Here is a 19140-nt window from a genome sequence, read left to right on the forward strand (position 1 = left end):
TGCCATGTAGCTGCCTAATAACTATATAACATACTAATATACATATAGTTATTTGACACTAAGCAAATCTCTTTCCCTCTTAATGCACTAGGCAACTTTCGAAGATACTAAGTCACAGGGATGATGCTAACATGAATTGGCAGAAGAATTTCCCTCATCTAGGAGTTCCCTGCACCAAGGAAATCACAGGTCCAGCCTTTATCCCTAACCTTAAATACCAGGCTACAAAGCTTGTATATTATCCTATTTGGCAATGGGCAATCACTGAATGTCTTTGAACAGAGGAGTGACATGGTCAAACCTGTGTAGTAGCAAGATTGCTTTGATAGGTATGTGAAGCAAAGATTGGAGAAGCGAGAAATTGAAAGCAGGAAGACTTATTTAGAAAGCTGTTGTATAGTTCAGGTCAGAGGTGATAAAGTCCTGAACTAGGGCAGTGAGTTAAAGCATGAGTTAAAAGTGGGAGAAACTGTCATGGTAGACAACAAGACTTGACAACTAAAGAGATATGAAAAATGAGAAAGAGAAAAGAATCAAATATGACTCTGAGGCTTTGACCCTAGGTAACTGGGAAGGCATTGATACTACCAAGCAGAATGATAAAAGCTGGGAGACAGATTGGTTTGCAAAGAACCCGCCCTACCCTTTCTCTATCTATAGGTTCCCAAAGTGGGTGATACCATTCCCTAGGGGTGCTGGAACTATCAATGGGGGCAGTAGTAGCTTCAGGTGCAATTGGGGCTTATTGAATAAAATTAAGGGGGTGGTAGAAGCATAAGGAAAGAAAAGATAAGAAAACTTTGAAAAACCATTTGTACACATTTCATCTGTTGTGTAACAGTTAAAGTTGTAGTGATTACATTATTTTCCAAATAAACACACAAAATACACATCATAACCAATCAGTGCCCAAGTCCACCAACATGTCTTATCAAGCAAGTGTTGGTAGGAGAGCATCGCGTCATTGGGAGGCCCAGAATGCATTGGCAGGAATATGTGCGTGTAACGACTTGTTTACAATATGATACTATACAGTTACATGATGCAATATTGCATCATCAAAATTTCAATGTAGGAAAAAACCACAAATTTACAATAAATTATTAAAAACACAATGCTTCATTTTTTTAAATCGCATTTTTTGAAATGATGCAAATTTTTTTAAACCACTAAAGGGTTAAAGATTTCCAGAGGATGCTGAGTAATTTTTAAGGGGGTAGTAGACCAGATAAGTTTGGGAACCTGTGGTCTAAATCCTATTAATTCATTAAGGCTGAGTCCTATTAAGCCTTCTCTGATCATTCCAGTTGTCTAAGCTGTCTAATTAATGATATCTACATTCCAGTCATCTGGCAGTTATCAACTCTTGACCAGCATAAGGTGGAGACTATGTGGTATAAAGGAAGTAATGTGAGACCTGGATTCAGAAAACTTAGGTTCTAGTCCTGGTTCTTCCACTTACTAGCTAGGTTACTTACAGAAGTCACATAAACCTCTTTGAGCCTCACTTTCTTTTTCTGTAAAATGAGGATAACATATTATCTATCTCAAAAGTCTGTTGTAAGGGTCAACTACGTTAATTATGTAAAGGAGCTTTTAAAACTGTACTTTACAGTAATATACATAAATATTAGCTCTTATTTGTTTCTTAATGTCTAGAGTTTTTCATCTCCCCTGATAGATGGGAAACTTCTTGTAGAAAGGGAATAAATACTTCTTTGTATCCCAATATCACATAATAGTTTGGGTATGGTAAGTATTGAATAAATATTTATTGATCAAAGTTATACACATTCAGTGTTGTCACTTGCCCTGAGTCAATTAAAAATTATCTTTTTATATAACTACTCAAAAACTTTAGATTCCAGTGCTGCTTTACTCTACATTTGTACTGATCTTCAAGTACATCTGAATATGGCCCAGCCTATAAACCCATCCTTACAGCAAGCATACATAACCTACAGAATCAATGAACTTCGGAGAATCATATAGCCTAAGTGGATTTAAGGATTCTCTCTATAATATTCAGCCTCCAAATGGAACCTTCACTAATGAAGAGTCCACCACTTTCCAAGATAGCCTGGTCCACTCTTGGGTAAATCTAATTATTGGGAAAGTGTTTTTATTTTCCTTTTATTAAGCCAGAATTAGTCTCTCTTCAATTTCCATGAATTGTTCTGCCACCTTGGGCAACAAGAACAAATTCCCTCTTCCACATGACGAATCTTCCAGTACTTAAAGATTGCTATTATGTTTCTATAAGCAAAGTAGTATGGTGGCATACAAAGGTGTCAAACACATGCTACCCTATACAGGAACCAAATTAAAATGTAACTGGGAAACATTTAACAAGATGTAAAAACATATAACACAGATAATGTTCATTTGTAGCATTCTAAGTCAATGTGTGTCCTGCAGTGATCCATCTCTATTTGAGTTTGATATCAGGGGCCCATTGGAAAGAGTACCGGATTTGGAGTCAAAGGACCTAAGCTCAAGAGTCTACCTCCTGCATGACCATGGGCAAGTCACATCTCTCTCTGTGTTTCCAAGATTTAAATCCTATGAAACTTTTGAAACAAGCAACATGCTGCCTATCCCTCCCTGTTTTATATCTTCCTCAAATCCAAAATAAGTGGCCACAGGAAACTGAAATAACACTGTAGATAGATCTAAGTAGTATAATTGAAATACAATAAAACCATTTCACATGCCTGTACTGTGACATGTCATATACCATCATGACACTATACTCTAGACTGGGAAGAAACAAGAGGGTGTAAAAGAAACATTTAACAAACAATTTCTACTGATCTACAATGGTGTCATATCTGTTTTTTTTAACATAAAAATAATTTTTAGGTAAAGTTACATCACACATCTAAGAAGAAAGCACACTGGACTTTTTATCAGAAAAACTGACTTTGAGTATTGTATACTAGCCATGTGATCTTGACTTAACTACTTCAAGGTGGTCTCCTTATCTGTGAAACTGGGATAATAATGCTAACACTGTCTAAGACCCACAGTGCAGTTCTGAGGACCAAGTGAGACAGTGCAGGGAAAAAAGTGTTCTGTAAACTGTAAAGCATGATATAAATGTGGACAATCATTATTTTTATGACTATTATTGTTATTATTATTACTTTTATTAATTAATTAAGGAAAACATACCCTTGTAGCACTGGTGGTAGGTATCTTCAGGAGGCAGATCATTATTCTCAAACTGGAATCTAAAGAACACTGACCAAAAATGAAAGAAGAACAAAATCAATATCTTTTTTGATCTGTTTTGTTTTATACTTCCAAGCATTCATTTTATTTTTTTAATTTAAAGTGTTATTGATATCTTTTGCTTTTTATACCACAGTCATTTCCCAACAATACTTCCTCCATAAAATCCTCCTTTGAAATAATGAAAAAATTGAGTTAAAGGAACTGACATTGTCATAAAGTATACAATATCACATACCCACTTTCTCTCACCTCTTTATCAGGCAAAGGGAAAGGTTTTATCATCAATTCTCTAGGACTAAAAGTGGTCCTTTTAAGCATTAATTTTCACTTAATAGAAATATGACCTATAGCTCCTCCATTATTGCCTACTGACCATCCATTTAAAAAATAATTCTTTGATTTTAAAAAAAATTCTCATACAATATCACAACACTTGACCAGATTAAGAAATTATAGTTTATACAATGTATTGGTCATTTAGCTTTGATAGCATTCAAATACAGAAATAAATTTATATGCTACATGTATATTTAATACTCTCAGATATAAAACATGCCATTTTGAAGAAAAATGCTAATCTGATCAGAGGAAGCTTTCTCTCATATTTAGAGAACCACTGTGGGCTTAGGTTTATATGAACTGAATGAACAATGCTCAGCTTCAAAGAATACTTCAGTTGCATTTTCTCCCTTTCATAGTCATAAAAGCTAAGCAGAATAGAAGACAGAATTTTTTTTCTATAGAGAAATCATTCCTCACTAATTAATCTACTAGAGTCTTTGAGGAAACAAACATGTAGACATGGATTAGCCACAGACATCATACAGGCATTCCAAAAGGCCTGAAACCTTTCTAAAAAAATAGTTAAGGACTGGATAAATAGGGAGGTATTTTGTCAAGAATGGAGAACTATCTTATTTGGCATTTGTAAAAACTGTTTTCTACCTCTATCTGTAAGCAACACTTTATTGTCTTCTAGCTACCCATGCTGAACTGATACAGATAAGGTATGAGAGATTTTTATGAAGCATTTCTTTGTGTGGAAACAAAGGGATAATATATCATCAGCAACAACAATGAGCTGGAGGGCTTCAGTTTCCTACACTGACACAGGTCAGAAGCACCTTCTGTTGGGTTTGTTTCGCATCTTCTCCTTCAATCCAAAATTAACTTGACATTTACTTTGCTGTACATTTTTTCTTTTTTCAAATGTCCTATATTTTTCCCTGAATTTTGGTGGGACTTGTCATGAAAGTGCCTTTCCACGCTGGCTATAATATCCCTGCATCTACATGCTTCTTTGTTTCCTTGAAGACTAGTAAATTTGTGAGGCAGAGGGACTTCAGAATTCATTTTGTCTTGGTGGTGAAGGGCAGAAAAAAGGCAGCTGAACTTCCCATTTGGGTTAGGTAGGCATTGTTTATTCTACTTAGTTCTATCTGAGCCAAAGTCTTCAATTGTTTTAAATGCCCCTAAATGGTCCCTTGGAACATTTTCCATACATCTACCTCTCTAGTAGATGGTTTAGTAGCACTGTTAGTATTAACTGCAGGTTATTATTGTGTGGCACAATTGAAAGAGCACCATATCTGGAGTCAGAGAAGGGGCCTTATTATCCTAGGTCTGGTTCTTCACACCCAGTATGGTCTCGAACATTCATTTCCCCTATCAAGTCTTCAGTATCCTCATATGCAAAGAAGGGACTAGATCATCTCTAACATCCCTTCTGGTTCTAAGTCTTACAGTACTATGAAATGGGAAAAAAAATGTCTATTGCACACAAAGGAGAGTCAGTAACTGATATGAATTCAAACTTATTTTCAAAATATTTTATTTCAGAAACAAAAATGTTACTAACTTTATATTACAGAAACTAAAAGAACTTTTATTTAAAAAATAAATTTATTTATTTAAAAAATATTCAGAGAAACAAATGAGAATATACAATTACAAATACTTCAGTACTACCTCCACCAATGAAGACTGAAACAGCTCTTTAAGTAGTCTTTGAGATTTGCCTTGGCCAACATAGTAATGAACCTCTCCAGATTTAGACAAGATCCATAGACAAGATATGTCATCCATCACCAAGTCTATATTCCTTTGCAGATGGATAGAACTAAGTTACCTCTATGAAGACTATGAGGCATTGAAGTTCCCTCATCTTTAGAAAGAGGATACTAGCAGCACCTATTTCAAAGGGTTATGTAAGGATCCAATCAGATAATACACACAGACCATTTTGCAAACTTCAAAGTGCTTTATTTAGTGTGAGTTATAATTATTATAGTATGACTGGCAAAAAGGAAAATTCAGCTAAGTTATTGACTTGCCCTTGAATTCAAAGATGAAGCTACCAAACTCCAGGTCTATTTTCTAATTATCTACATCATCTCCACAAGAGCTGCCTGGATTGTACCTGCCTCCCTGAGCAGCCATCCCTCAGTGGCTTCAAGTACATTCTCTGACCACCTCCACCTCCATGAGGGCTTATCTTGACTCAGCTTAGGCACCTTCCTCACTCCCTCCATTCTTCCCTTCACTTTCCAGCCACAAAGCTGCCTGATGCCCTCTGACAAGTCCACTCAAAGCCAAACCTCTAGTAACAATGATAACCTACCTGAATACATTCCTCAATGACCAACATACTTCCATGCTGTCATACCTTCCATATTTCAGCTATTTTGAATGCCACTGTTCAAACATCATTCTCCATCCCCCACTGCCTGCTCCCTTAATTCACACCCCCCTCGACCCAACCTCCTCCCTCCCCCAATGTCCCACTGTAAAGTTACCCAACCCTTCCACTGTGCTCTCTGAAATGAATGCTCTATAGGTAACGGTTTTCCTTGTAAACCTTTTCCTATTTCACTCTGGCATTCATTGAGATCTGACCTCCTCCTGTTCCTAATGATACATTTTCTCCATCTACCTTTTCTAGCACTGGTGCACATTTATCATACCCCCTGACTTGCTGATCACGGTGTGGGAGTATTCCTTGCTATATTCCTTGCTCTCCATTGCCACTTCCAAATTCTCCCTCTACCACCATCATTTAGATGGTCATTCAATCCATACTTATCCAATCAAGATCCTGGGGGTTATTGTCTACCAACTTCTAGAACACTCCTAAAATCACTCCTTAGGACACTTCTAGAAACACTCCCCAGGGTCTGATTTAGAGTCTTTGCTACCCAACTCCTTCCCTCATAATACAGGATTTAAATATGCTTAATGATTCTTTCTCAAACACTCTAACCTCCCAATTCCTAAACTAACTCATTTCCCATAACTTACTGCTATACCCAACCACAGAAATACAAAGAGATATCATACTCTTGATCTTTTCATAACTCACAAGCATTCCACATTCACGTTCATGAAATCTGAAATTCTTTATCTGATTACAATCTGTTGTCACTACACCTCTCCTTCTGTCTTGCAACTCCAAACCTTGTTCTTTATCCTCACAATGACCTCCAATCCATCTACCCCTCAGTTCTTCTGAGGCCATCACACTTGCATTGGCTATACTCTCTGCCCTTCCAATCTTTACCCCTTTGTGAACTAGTTCGACTCTATACTGTCCTCTTTTCTCGAGTACTTCAAGATCCTACTGGAGAACTTGCCTTGCCAACACTAACCTTGGAATATTATCATCTACTGTCTTCATTCCTATTCATATACTGCTGAATGAAGGTAGAGAAAATCACAAAACTGTGTTGAATGGGTCCACCACAAATTTGTTATAAAATTTCAACTGGGACATCAATACAACAAGGCATTCCTTTTACATTTTTCTAAATATTTACATTCCTTCTCAAACCTCATACAACTTCCCCTCCCTCAACCTTCTCAGCTGAGAATCTGGCCTCATATTTCAATAAAAATGAATTGAGATTATTCACTGAGAGCTCCCTCTTCTTTCCTCTTCCTCATCTTATGTCACTCAGATGTCTTCGGTTATCATCTCCTCCTTTACCTTTGTCCCACAAAAAGACTCTCCACCTTGAAAATATCAAGCACCCCTCTACATATGCAAAGATCCCATTCCATCCTGCACTCTCTATCATCCCCACTCTGACCTATTTTTAATCTCTCATTACCTAATGGCTCCTTCCCTACTTCCTACAAACACACCCATGTCTTCCCTATACTCAAAAAACCGTCTCTTGAACCATTCATCGCCACAAGCCATCTTCCTATCTCTCCTTCCTTTCTTAGCTAAACTCCTTGAGAAAACTGTCTACAGCAGGTGCTCCTTATTTCCGTTCTTCTCACTCTCTTCTTAACTCTCTGCAGTCTGGCTACCTACCTCATCATTCCTGTGAGAAGCAGTATATGAGTCCAGATTTTCCTGACTTCAAGTTCATCATATAATCTACTATACTATGCTGACTCTCCTCTTACCATTACAGCTATGAGAGTAGGAAGTCAGAGAATGGTCGAAAAATAATATCATTTGTTCTAATATGGTAAACAAATGATCAAACACCTTTATGTTTATTATTCTAGCTCCCCCATACTCACAAGGCCATGAATTCACTGCTGGAAAGAAACTAGTCATCTAGTACATCACCCTTATTTTCAGATGAAGAAACTGAGGCCTAGTGTGGTTAAGTGACTTGTTCAAGGTCACACACACACTACTAAGTGAAAGAGATGGGATTTAGACTTAGGTCTTCTGACTCCAAATTCAACACACTTTCAAATGCAGTATTCACCTTCTTTAGAGAACAATAATTATTCTTTCTAACAATGCCCATTGCAGTAGATCTTTCCACAAGCACAACCTATAGACCTTCCTTTCCTTGTTTATCAGTTCAAAGGAAAACCTGAGTATATTATTTTTGCCTCATGAGCTTTGGGGAAATGAGAAGAATCATATTCTCTGTTCTGTGCCCAGCAGGAATTCCTATTTGGAGCTTTCCATAACAATAGCATTATACTACTCAGGTCTTTGTTTCTTGAGTTTGGGTCTCACAAGACTTGGTCAATAGGAAATTGCAACTAGTAGCAAACTATTAAAAAGAAATCTGATTACTTCATACCTTCAGAGGTAAAACACAAGGCAGTTTGGTAAAGAAAGTCTGAAACTGGTTACTGATGGTAGTCCAGAGGTTGCTGGGAGAATCCATTGGCAAAGCTTCCATGAAGGTGGCAATGTTTTCTAAGCAGCGTAACATGGCACCCCCTGCTGGTAAATTCTTTTTGTTATTCAAACCCTAGAGAATACAAAAAAAGTATAGGGTCTGAACTACTAAAAAATCAGATATGCATACATTGTATCACGAGCTTTAAAAATATTCTTTTAAACCACTAACAATTACCAACTTATTTCAGTATTTCAAGAACCCATAATTACTCAAGAGTCAGCTGAACCCAAAAAAATGCAAATAAAAAAGGGATTACTTGTGGATGGAAATGATCTATAGATTCTCCTTTTAGCAGGTGACTTTGTGGTGATTACACTAGGTCTCAGAACACTAGAGGGCCTCCCCAGTGTGATATTCAATCATTCAAACAAGACTGACCTGTCTATTCATGAAAACAAAACAAAACTGGTGAAGAACACGTATTGCATTGATGATGACTTGCACTCAATGGACAACCATTGAGTTAGTTGCTGATGATATCATGATGTACTCAAATATTATACCCAGAATTAAAATGCAGAGTAGCCTATAAATAGTTGTTTTAGTTATTTAGAGTTTAATGCTAACAAATCATGGGTTTGACCCCCTTTGTTCCAATTACTTTTGTTTTCTATACCCTCTAACTGTTTAACCTGTGACTCAGGAAAAGGTGTAAACAATTCAAATGGGCTCACAGAAGGCATTCTGAGTATAAACTTAAATCAACTTTCCCACATCCCTGCATTTGGGATCCCTCTTTTTCAGGATATTTTCAGGAGATTCCCAAAGTCTTGAACTCTGGACAAATATAACATCACCACTTGTCACCGTACCTTTAATATCACCACCTTATAAAAAATGAACTAGAGCCAATAAGACATATTTTTAAAAAGAAGAAAGATAATTTTTAAAAAGAAATCAACTAGCCTGGCCTTTAGATTATTTCTTATCTCCCTTGACCCTAGTTTTGGTTCCTTCTGCTATTGGTAAGGGTTACCTTTCCTCCAGACCAAGGATTTCCTTAATTACTGAAGGATGCAGGACCTGCTTCAGGCAGTAAATAGTATTAACTTTAGCCAGTCATCTCATAAATATGTACCCTTGGTCACAAGGGATGCTGGCAAGAGAGTGGATGAGTCAATATACTATAATGAAAAAAAAAATGGAGGAATATAGACATATGCAATTAATGTGTATAAATAGCTTCATCTTTGAACACTAAGGATACCATTTTGACTATCCTCACCAGAGTCTTATACGGTACCAGGCAGAGGGAACTTAAGGGTCATCTAAGTCCATGAGGCATGAATCCACTCTACAACATCCCTAAAGATTGGTCACTATTCTCAGTTCAAGTATAACCAATGACATTTCCTAAAATAGCATAATCCATTCTGGCAGAGCTCTGATTATTAGGAAATTATTCCTTAGAGGGGACTGAAATTACCCACTTTACTCTTATTCATTTTCCCTAAGTCTGTCCTCTAGACGTAACTGAATAAATCTAATCCCTATTCCTTATGACAGTCCTTCAGATGCTAGAAGGTGGCCAACATCCTAACAATCCTAAGTCAATTAAACAGGAATATAAGGAAAACTCAGTATTTGTTAACACTGCTCTCCTTTTTGGATTTTATTGTGGTTACAGCCTATGTTTCCAGGCCAATGAATAGAGTGCTGAACTTGAATTTGAGAAGACTTGAGGGCAAATCTTGTCTCAGATGCTTAATAGCTGTGTAACCCTGGACATATCATTTAACTTCTAAGTCTCAGTTCCTCTGTATTTAAAATGGGGGTAAGAATACTCTGGCTATGTCTTTTATTGCTTCCATCAGAGAGATCCCATTAGATTAATGCCAAAACAGATTCATCAGGAGCCTGAGGTGATGTTAAAACTTCAGTACTGGGAAGCTTCATTCCTCTATTAAGGAGATAGACAACCCAAGAGCAAAGATCTCCAGACAAAGTGCAAGGGCAGATAAAGGATGGGAAAAAAGATTACCAGCTCCCGTGGCCACAGCCTTCTGGTGCCTGGCTACCCACAGGCTAAGACTTTCTCTGGTCCCTCCAGTTAGAAGAGGGTCTTCCATCCCTTAGCTGTCCATACCTCTCTGATTTCTCTTTCTACTTTTCTAATTCTAATTTGTATTGCATTACTTAGTACAAATATTTAATATGACTACAAGATTGCAAATTTCTTGAGGGCAGGAACAAAATTGGCTTTTTATTTCCACTGTCCAGAACTGGACCTTGAACATAATAGGTATTTATAAAGTTCTAAGATATTTTGAAAGGGAGATAAAATCTTTAAAACTGGTCCCTAAACCCATTTTCAACTACCAAATATGGGCCAAAGGCTCCAAAAATCCCCAAAGTGACAGAGAAAACACTATCAGTTATAAGGAAGTTAGGGGGTCTCCAGATTTTTCAGATAAAAGGAAATTGACTTTTTCCATGTATCAGTATTTTCAAATTACTCCTGGTCTAGACAAGATTTGAAATATCTTTCTGGAAAACCTACCTCCAACAGCTGACTGAGTGCAGCAATGGAACTAAGCTCATTGAAGTCCATGAGAGATGTAGCTAACGTTCGTAAAAAACTCCCATCTGGAAAGATAACAATCTAAATTAGCAGAGTTTCAGATCTGAATGACTGGCCACATATTAAGTGTCTAAAGAATTACCTTTTATACTGCTCTGAAACAGCTGTGGAAATATCCCATTGGGAGCTAGCTGATGAAAGATACAGCGGAGAAACTGCTTCGCCACCCCTGCAGCATTACCAGGGATCATCATGCTGGGATGAAAGAAGGAGAAAAAGCAAAAGATGTCAAGAAACTTTTTTTCATTCCTCCAAATTCCAAGAAATAACTTTGCATCAGGATTTACACTAATTCTCTTACTGCAATTTGTGCTAGATAAAGTGGATATGGTAATACCTATCTTCAGTAACAGTGAAAATTTACAATTAAAAAATATAGAATCATGGTAGGTGTGAGCTAGAAGAAACTGTAAACATAGACTTTTGAGGAGAAAGAACACAAAATGTGAGATTTATAGGGTATATTAGGTCACACAATAATAGAGTTGGAAGGAGAGTTTAGCATGTAATACTGAAACACAGAACATTGACCATTGAACATAGATGTTAAACCACTGAAAACAGAATCTTAGAGATAATAGGGATCATAAAACAAAGAACACTAGAACAAAGTGCACAGAATCTTAAAAATGAAAGGAATCTTAGGAATGTCCTAACATTCCCACTTTGCAAATGACAGAATAAAAGCCCTCTACTTAATTTTTCCAACATCTGCAGGTCTTTCTAATTCTAAAAATCCATAAAATGTATTTAGTATAGACATATAAGCTATTAGAGCTGGGAAGCACTTTAGAAATCACCTAGTCTAATAAGGAACCATCTTCTGCCCAGGTAAATAAAGTAAATGAAGGCCAAAGATCACCTGGAGAAAACTAGAGGCCAGTGTTCCTTCCATTCTACTACACTCTCTCATAACCCAGAAAAAGTCAACAGATGGATTCTAATAGATTTCCTTGCTCTCAGTTCCTTCATCAGACTAGATAATCTCTAAAGTTTTTTCCAAAATTAACAGCGTATGAGTCTAGGCTAAATCAATTTTGTTCAAATGAAAAGTATTGAAAAAAAAACCACCTAGGATAATGAGTTCCCATCTTCTAAAGGAGTGATGCATTTATCTCCAAAAGCTCTTCACTTTAGGCATTAAAGATTTAAAAAAATAATTCAAGTATTCCAGAGCACGTCAGAAAAGAAAGAAATAAAGTCTTGGAATTCCTCCTTTGGAACCATCTGACCTCTACATATTCAGCCTTCCTTTGAGGCTTCATGAACTCTTTTGGAAACTTCCCTTTGCTTCCTTATGGAAATGATCTGATAAATGTCTCAGTTCCATATGTTCACTTTTATTGCTATTAATTTCCTTTCTACCCATACTGGGGAATATGACAGCTATATTTGAGTGGGTGATGGGATGTCACATAGAAGAGTTTAGACTTGCTCTATTTGGCCCCAGTAAGCAGAATCAAGAAAAATGGAGGAGAGGGAAAGTTGCACAAACGGGAAAATTTAGATTTGATGTCAGAGGAAAGTTGCTACCTATTTGAGATGTCTTAGGCTGACTTCTAAGGTTGAGATTATCCTTTGTTAGAGATTTTAAAACAGTAGCTGAATGAGTATTTGTTGGATGTGTTCTAATTGGAGGTCCTTTCAAGTAGAGTTTGGACTAGATGGTCATTGAAGAGCCTCCTAACTGAAATCTGTGATTAAGATATTTTAAAAGGGAAAGGTTGGAAAGAGAAAAAAATTATTTTTGTTCAGTGAAAAAACTAAAATTATTTTTTTAAGATACTTCGATCCTTCAACAGTTTTGTGATTTCTCTGATGTGAATACTCCATTTCCTCCTGCAATTTTCAATATCTCCATACCTTCTCATCCTGTGCAATTTTTTGTCCATTTACTTCCATAAATTATTTACAAAGACTCCAAACAACACACAGGAGACTTTCCTCTTTTTTAAATATTTCATAAAGAACAATGTTACACTTGGGCTGTCAAGCATGTGCTAGCCTTCTTTCTTTCTACATGACCAGTCCACTTCTTTTATTCAATCATACATGTCCTTGATGATCTCTTTTATTATACTTTTCACAGGTAAGTTATCATGCTAACTGCTTATTCCCACCATCATTCTAATGACATTTGTTGTTACCTTTAACAACAGTCCTTTCAAGATTGATGTGTTACATGATATGCAGCCATATATTATGGCATCATTAAATAAAAGATGACTATAGTTTTTTAGGATTATTATTGTTTAAAAAAAATGGGCTTTTTAAACATTAAACTATTTTGGAGATAGTAGGCAGGGGAATCACAGTTTTCTAAAACCAAATCATTTCTCCTACCCATTTCAATTCCTTGATTTGACAGCAGATGCCTCTCCAAATAAGAGACTGTGGTAATCCTATATCTACACCAAGAAGGGGAAAAGGAAAATATGCACAAGATTCACATGTCAAAAGGAAATTTATTAAAAGATAATTTTATAGCTCACTACAGATTAGAGATGTCCTGGGACTTCAAATCTATATCCAGACCAGAGCAATGGTATGGCAAATCCAAAAATTACTTCTAGGCTTCCTTTTACTAAAAAAAGGTCTTATCTTCTGTGTATTGGATATGCCCCTTTCTCTTCAGGTGTTCCAGGACAGTTACTGGTACAACCAAGGTATTATCTACTACCTCTGTTTTCAGATCTATACTTTGGAATCTTTGATTGAAGCAACTGGTTGAGGAGAAAAAAAGAGTATAGGACTGAAATTTTTCTTGCTTTCCTCAAGCTTAGCTAACAAGAGGAATGTATGGGGTCTTTTGGATGATTCTGGATGCCATGGGACCATCAAGGTCCAGATGGACCCTTTATCTATCAAGTTACTATTTGAGCAAAGAAGGGTGGCATTCTAGGCTGGGAGTTTACATGTGCAATACTAAGTCAGGTTCCACAAGGGATAATAAATAAACTTCCAATACATAAAGGTGCTAATAAGGAGATAAAGGGCTTACCTATTAATAGTTGTGTATAAATGTCTTTATACATTTGTATATTATAAAGCAAGCAATACTGATTCTTTTACTTTTCTCAGGATGAGAAAGGTTAGCACTTGCAGTTACATAATTCTAAGAAGTAATCCTCATATCCACAAGAATCTATAGACACCCTTATGTACATAAATAAGAAGGCATCATAAAGAATACAGAAACCAGATATAATGAAAAGTGTTATCATCGTGAAAGATTTGTTGACCCTTCCACAGCTGCCATGGTCAATGGATTCATTACCCGTCTTTGGATATGAACCACAATGGACTTATTTAGGCTAAATCAATGGATGGCAGAAATAGTGTATCATCAGGCTTTTACTCATAGCCATTCTTAACCCAGTGGCATAGCCTGAACCTCTAGGGTCACCTCCAAACCACAATTGTGGCATTAGTGTAAGGCTTTTCTGAAAATCCAACTCAGATAATGGGAGGAAAAGGATTCTCTAAAATGCTGTATTCAAAAATCCACTCAATAATCAACATCCTGAAAGTCTTACTATAATACTATATTGTTTACATTCTGAATTGTCGTGACACTAACCACAATTACTAAGTATCAGTTGAAGGAACTAGTCTAAAAAAGAAAAGAGGCATCAAATTGGAGATTTGGAGAGACATCAAATTTGTCTTCAAAGTACTTGAAGTATTGTCAGAGGGGTTAGATTTGTTTTCCTTGGTACTATGACCAATACTTCAAAATTAAAAGAAAGGACCAGTCAAGATGGTAGAGTAGCAGAAAGAAATACAACCATGATTTCCTCAACAAAGATCTAGAAAATGCATCATAATAGCTAGTACTTACTACATGCCCGGCACTGTACTAAGTGTTTTACAACTATTATCTTACAACAATTCTGGGAGGTAGGTATTATTATTATTCCCATTTTACAGTTGAGGAAACAGAGGTAATCAGAGGTGACCAAGGTCACAGAGCTAGTAAGTGTCTGAAGCTGGATTTGAACTTGGGTCTTCCTGACTCCTGGGCAGCTAGGTGGTGCAGTGGATAGAGTGTCAGACCCTGAGTCAGAAAGATTCATGTTCATGAGTTCAAATCAGGCCTCAGATACTTACTAGCTGTGTGACCCTAGGCAAGTCACTTAATCCCTGTTTGCCTCAATCTCCTTTTCTGTAAAATGAGCTGGAGAAGAAAATGTCAAACCACTCCAGTATCTTTGTCAAGAAAACCCCAAATGGGAACACAAAAAGCCAGACAAAACAAAAAATAAACAATAGAAGTAAAATTTTTTTAACTTCCTGCCTACAGACCCAGAACTCTACTCACTGTGCCACTTTGAGACCTTACACCAGAAAAGTGCTGATCAGGAAATCTAAGAAAAAATTATAGCAAGTCATATTTATAGGCCAGGTAAACATAGGGAGACAGAGTGAGAGATCTATAAACACTAAGTATAAAATCTAGCAAAGAACAGTCATGTAGGACATTCCAATTCCAGGACTGAACAAGGGCCTGCATAGTACAGTATAACAGGCAAGGCAAGAAGTGGTCTCAGATCTGGCACAGAGGGGTCTGACCTCGTGCAGGAAGCAAGAACAGGTATCAGCTAAAAGCTCTATCATTTACTACCTAGTGCTGGGTTACACATCCAGTGCAAATGGAAGAAGGAATCTGTTCCTACATGCAATGGTCCAGAGTGAGGAATGGTCATGGTTAAGGGCCTTAGACTGTGTACTGAGTGGAGAGCAAGTACAAAATCAAGCAACAGCCCGTAGCTCTGACCCCAACCCTGACCTAACAAAAAATCCAAAGTCAGGAAGTAAGGCTGGGAAAATGAGCAAACAAAACAAGAATAAAGAGCTAGTATCAAAGAACTCGAGCCCTAAACCCACAAGAAGAGAATGACTCCAAATCATCTACAAGCAAAGGCCCAAAGAAAAACAGATTGGGCACATGTTCAACTTAAATTCCTAGAAAAAGATGAAGCAAAAGTTTTTAAGAGCTAAAAATAATTTCATAAATAAAATTAGAGTGCTAGAATAAATAATGGAAAAGAAATGAAAGTTATGGAAGAAAGAAGTGGAAAGATAATCAACAACTTGGCACAAGAAGTATGTAATAAATTCACCCAAGCAACAGACTCCTTGAAAATTAGACTGACCCAAAAAGAGGTTTCTGACCCCATGAGTCAACAAGAAATGTTTTTTCAAAAAGTCAAAGGGCTGAAAAAAACAGAAGTATAAGGTACCTCATAGCAAAAACAACTGACCTGGATAACAGACTGACGAGAGATAATTTAAGAATCACTGGACTACCTGAAAACCATGACCAAAAAAAAGAGATATTAGACATCATATTTCAAGAAACTTGAAAGAAAACTGCCCAGATTTCTTAAAACCAGAGAGCAAAGTGAAAATAGAAAGAACCTCCTAGTCACTTCCCAAAAGAAAACCCATAATAAAAATGCCCAGGAATATTATAGCCAAAATCCAGAGCTTCCTGGTCAAAGAAAAAAAACAAATTCAAGTCCCAAGAAGTTATAGTCAGGATTATACAAGATTAAGTAGTCATCAATATAAAGCAGTAAAGAGCTTGAAATATGTTTCAGAGGGCAAAAAATATGACTTACAACCAAGGCAGCTAGGTGGCACCGTGGAGAAAAATGTTAGAACTAGAGTCAAGAAGTCCTGAGTTCAAATCTAGCCTGACACTTAGTAGCTATGTGATCTTGGACAAGCCACTTAACCTCTGTCTGCCTCAATTTCCTCATCTTTAAAATGGAGGTGATAGTAATAGCACCTACCTCTCAGGCTTGTTGTGAGGATCAAATGAGATAGTATTTGCAAAGTGCATAGCACAGTGCCCAGCATACAACAGGCACAATATAAATATTAGTTATTGTTATTACTATTATTAACAACAGCAATAACAACCCAGCAAAACTGAGCATAATTCTACAGGGCGAAATGGTCCTTTACTGTGAATAGAAGATTTGCAAGCATTCCTGATGAAAAGACCATAGCTGAGTAGAAATTTTGAAATAATAAATAATTACAAGAATAGTACTATGTATATAGCCCTTTAAGTTTTGCAAAGCACTTTAACAAATGTTACGTCATTTGATTCTCACAATGAAACTGAAAGGTACATGCTTTTGTTATCTTCATTTTATATATGGGGAAATTGAAGCAGACAGAAGTTAAAGTGACTTTTATACAGAGTCACACAGCTAATAAGTATCTGAGGACAGATTTGAGCTTGGGGCTTGCTGACTTCAAATCTGGCACTGTACCACATAAACATATAAAGGTAAAAATGAACAAGCAATCATAAGTATAAACAAGGATTCATTGTTTGCATTCTTAAATAGGCATATGATACATGTGTTCCCTGAGAACCCTACCATCATCAGAGGTCATAAAGGGATTCTAATAAGACAGAGGGCCTGGGAATGGTCTTTTTAAATTCTTGATGATCTTAAAAGAAAAAAGAAAAGAGAGGGGAAAGGAATATACCAGAAGGGAAAAGGAAGAGAAATGGTATGGGAAATGATCTCAGACAATTTAGTGGAAGAATGGGTAGGGGAGTAGGTGGCACTTCCGCCTCATTTTCATCAGAATTGGTTTCAGAGGAGGGAAAAAATATATACACACACAACTGAGTACAGAAATACAATTACTCTACAAGGAAACAGAAGGGGAAAGGGAGAAGGAAGAAGAAGGATGAAGAAGGAGGGAAAACTATGGGAAGGATTTATTCTAAGCAAAATAAACTAATGATCGAGGGTAGATTTCAAAGAGAAGTTTAAAAAAATAAAGGATAAAAATCTATGATTGGGTTCTGGGCAACAGAAAGAAAGGGGGCAGGGAAGCAGAAGTAGATTGCATCAGACCTAGAACACTAGTACTGAGCACACTACACTCACACTACCCTTTTCCTATTTTTAAAGATAGGGGAAGGAAACTGATCCACACACTGACTAACTCTAATTCCAGAGAACTGTGAGAAACATGTTACTCCCCTCTTGATAGAGAGGTGATGAACTCAGGGTGCGACTGAAATGTATTTTTTTGGACATGATCAATGCAGCCTATACCCCAAAGAGATCAAGGAAAGTGAAAAAGGATCCACCCATAGATGCAAAAATATTTACAGTGGCTCTTTTATAGTGACAGAAATGGTGGGCGGGAGGGGAGCTATCACTTGTATATGACTGAACAAATTATGTTGTATGAATGCAATGGAACATCTTAAGAAATTATAAAAAAATAGTTTCTGAGTAAACCAAGAAGACATATATAAAGTGATGTAGAGTAAAGTGAATGACATTGTAAAGACAAACTACTTTAAAATATTTAATAACTCTAATCAATACAATGACCGATCACAGTTCCAAAAGAACAATGATGAAGAATGCTACTCATCTCCTGACAGAGAGGCAATGGACTCAAGATGCTGAATGAAATATTCATTGTTACATGGTTAATGTTTGTTTTGCTTGAACATGCATATTTTTCTTAAGGTTTTGTTTTTCTTTATTTTTTCAAAGAGTGAAGTAAGGAGAGAAAGCAAATTCTTGTTAATGAAAAAATATTTTGTAAAAGAAATTACAGGGAAACAGATTTCAAATCAATAGAATAAAAAATTTCTTAATTTCTTAACAACTATCAAAAAAAGAAATGAAGAAGTTCAAATATAATGTAGACCGGATTAATATTTCAAATAGAGGCTGGACTATATGACCTATGATCCACAAGAGCCTGTTGTTCTTAAAAGTTTGTGTTTCAAATCGTGATGTCTCAGCAACTTCAATCTTTAAGAGTTTGTGGAATCTTTTTTAGTGACTATAAAAGACATAATTCAAAGCAAAAGATTGTGTTTTTTCCTGGACCTAAATTCAAATGAACATTTGTGTCCATGTATAAGTTATATCAAGTAACATGGTGCATTTTTAATGAGCTTTGTGGACTAGGCAATGTAGCTTACACAAAAAAGGCAAATCAGCATCCAAAAATATCCAACAATTCAGGAACCTGCATCTGTTGAACATATTTCTATGCTATGTATAGCCTTGCTTAGGGGGTAAGGCCTAAATGACCTTACATTATCAATGAAATCAAGTCAAATCTTATTTGTAATTTTAACTATAGACACTGATAAAAATTTCCAAA

General features: G+C 36.5%; 1 protein-coding gene across 1 annotated transcript in view; it reads right to left on the reverse strand.

Annotated features, from left to right (window-relative positions):
• UNC79 (unc-79 homolog, NALCN channel complex subunit) overlaps positions 1-19140 on the reverse strand; it is a 345437-nt gene that overhangs the window by 59982 nt on the left and 266315 nt on the right. Inside the window, exons 39-42 of the mRNA XM_069086022.1 lie at positions 11057-11169; positions 10894-10979; positions 8289-8462; positions 3175-3243 (exon numbers count right to left, since the gene is read on the reverse strand). Coding sequence (XP_068942123.1) covers positions 3175-3243; positions 8289-8462; positions 10894-10979; positions 11057-11169 — 442 coding nt within the window. The remainder of the gene's footprint in view (positions 1-3174; positions 3244-8288; positions 8463-10893; positions 10980-11056; positions 11170-19140) is intronic.

The sequence above is a fragment of the Petaurus breviceps genome, unplaced genomic scaffold (assembly GCF_028583685.1).
Source record: "Petaurus breviceps papuanus isolate PSGF00001 unplaced genomic scaffold, PetGlider_PUasm1.0 177, whole genome shotgun sequence".
Taxonomy (NCBI): domain Eukaryota; kingdom Metazoa; phylum Chordata; class Mammalia; order Diprotodontia; family Petauridae; genus Petaurus; species Petaurus breviceps.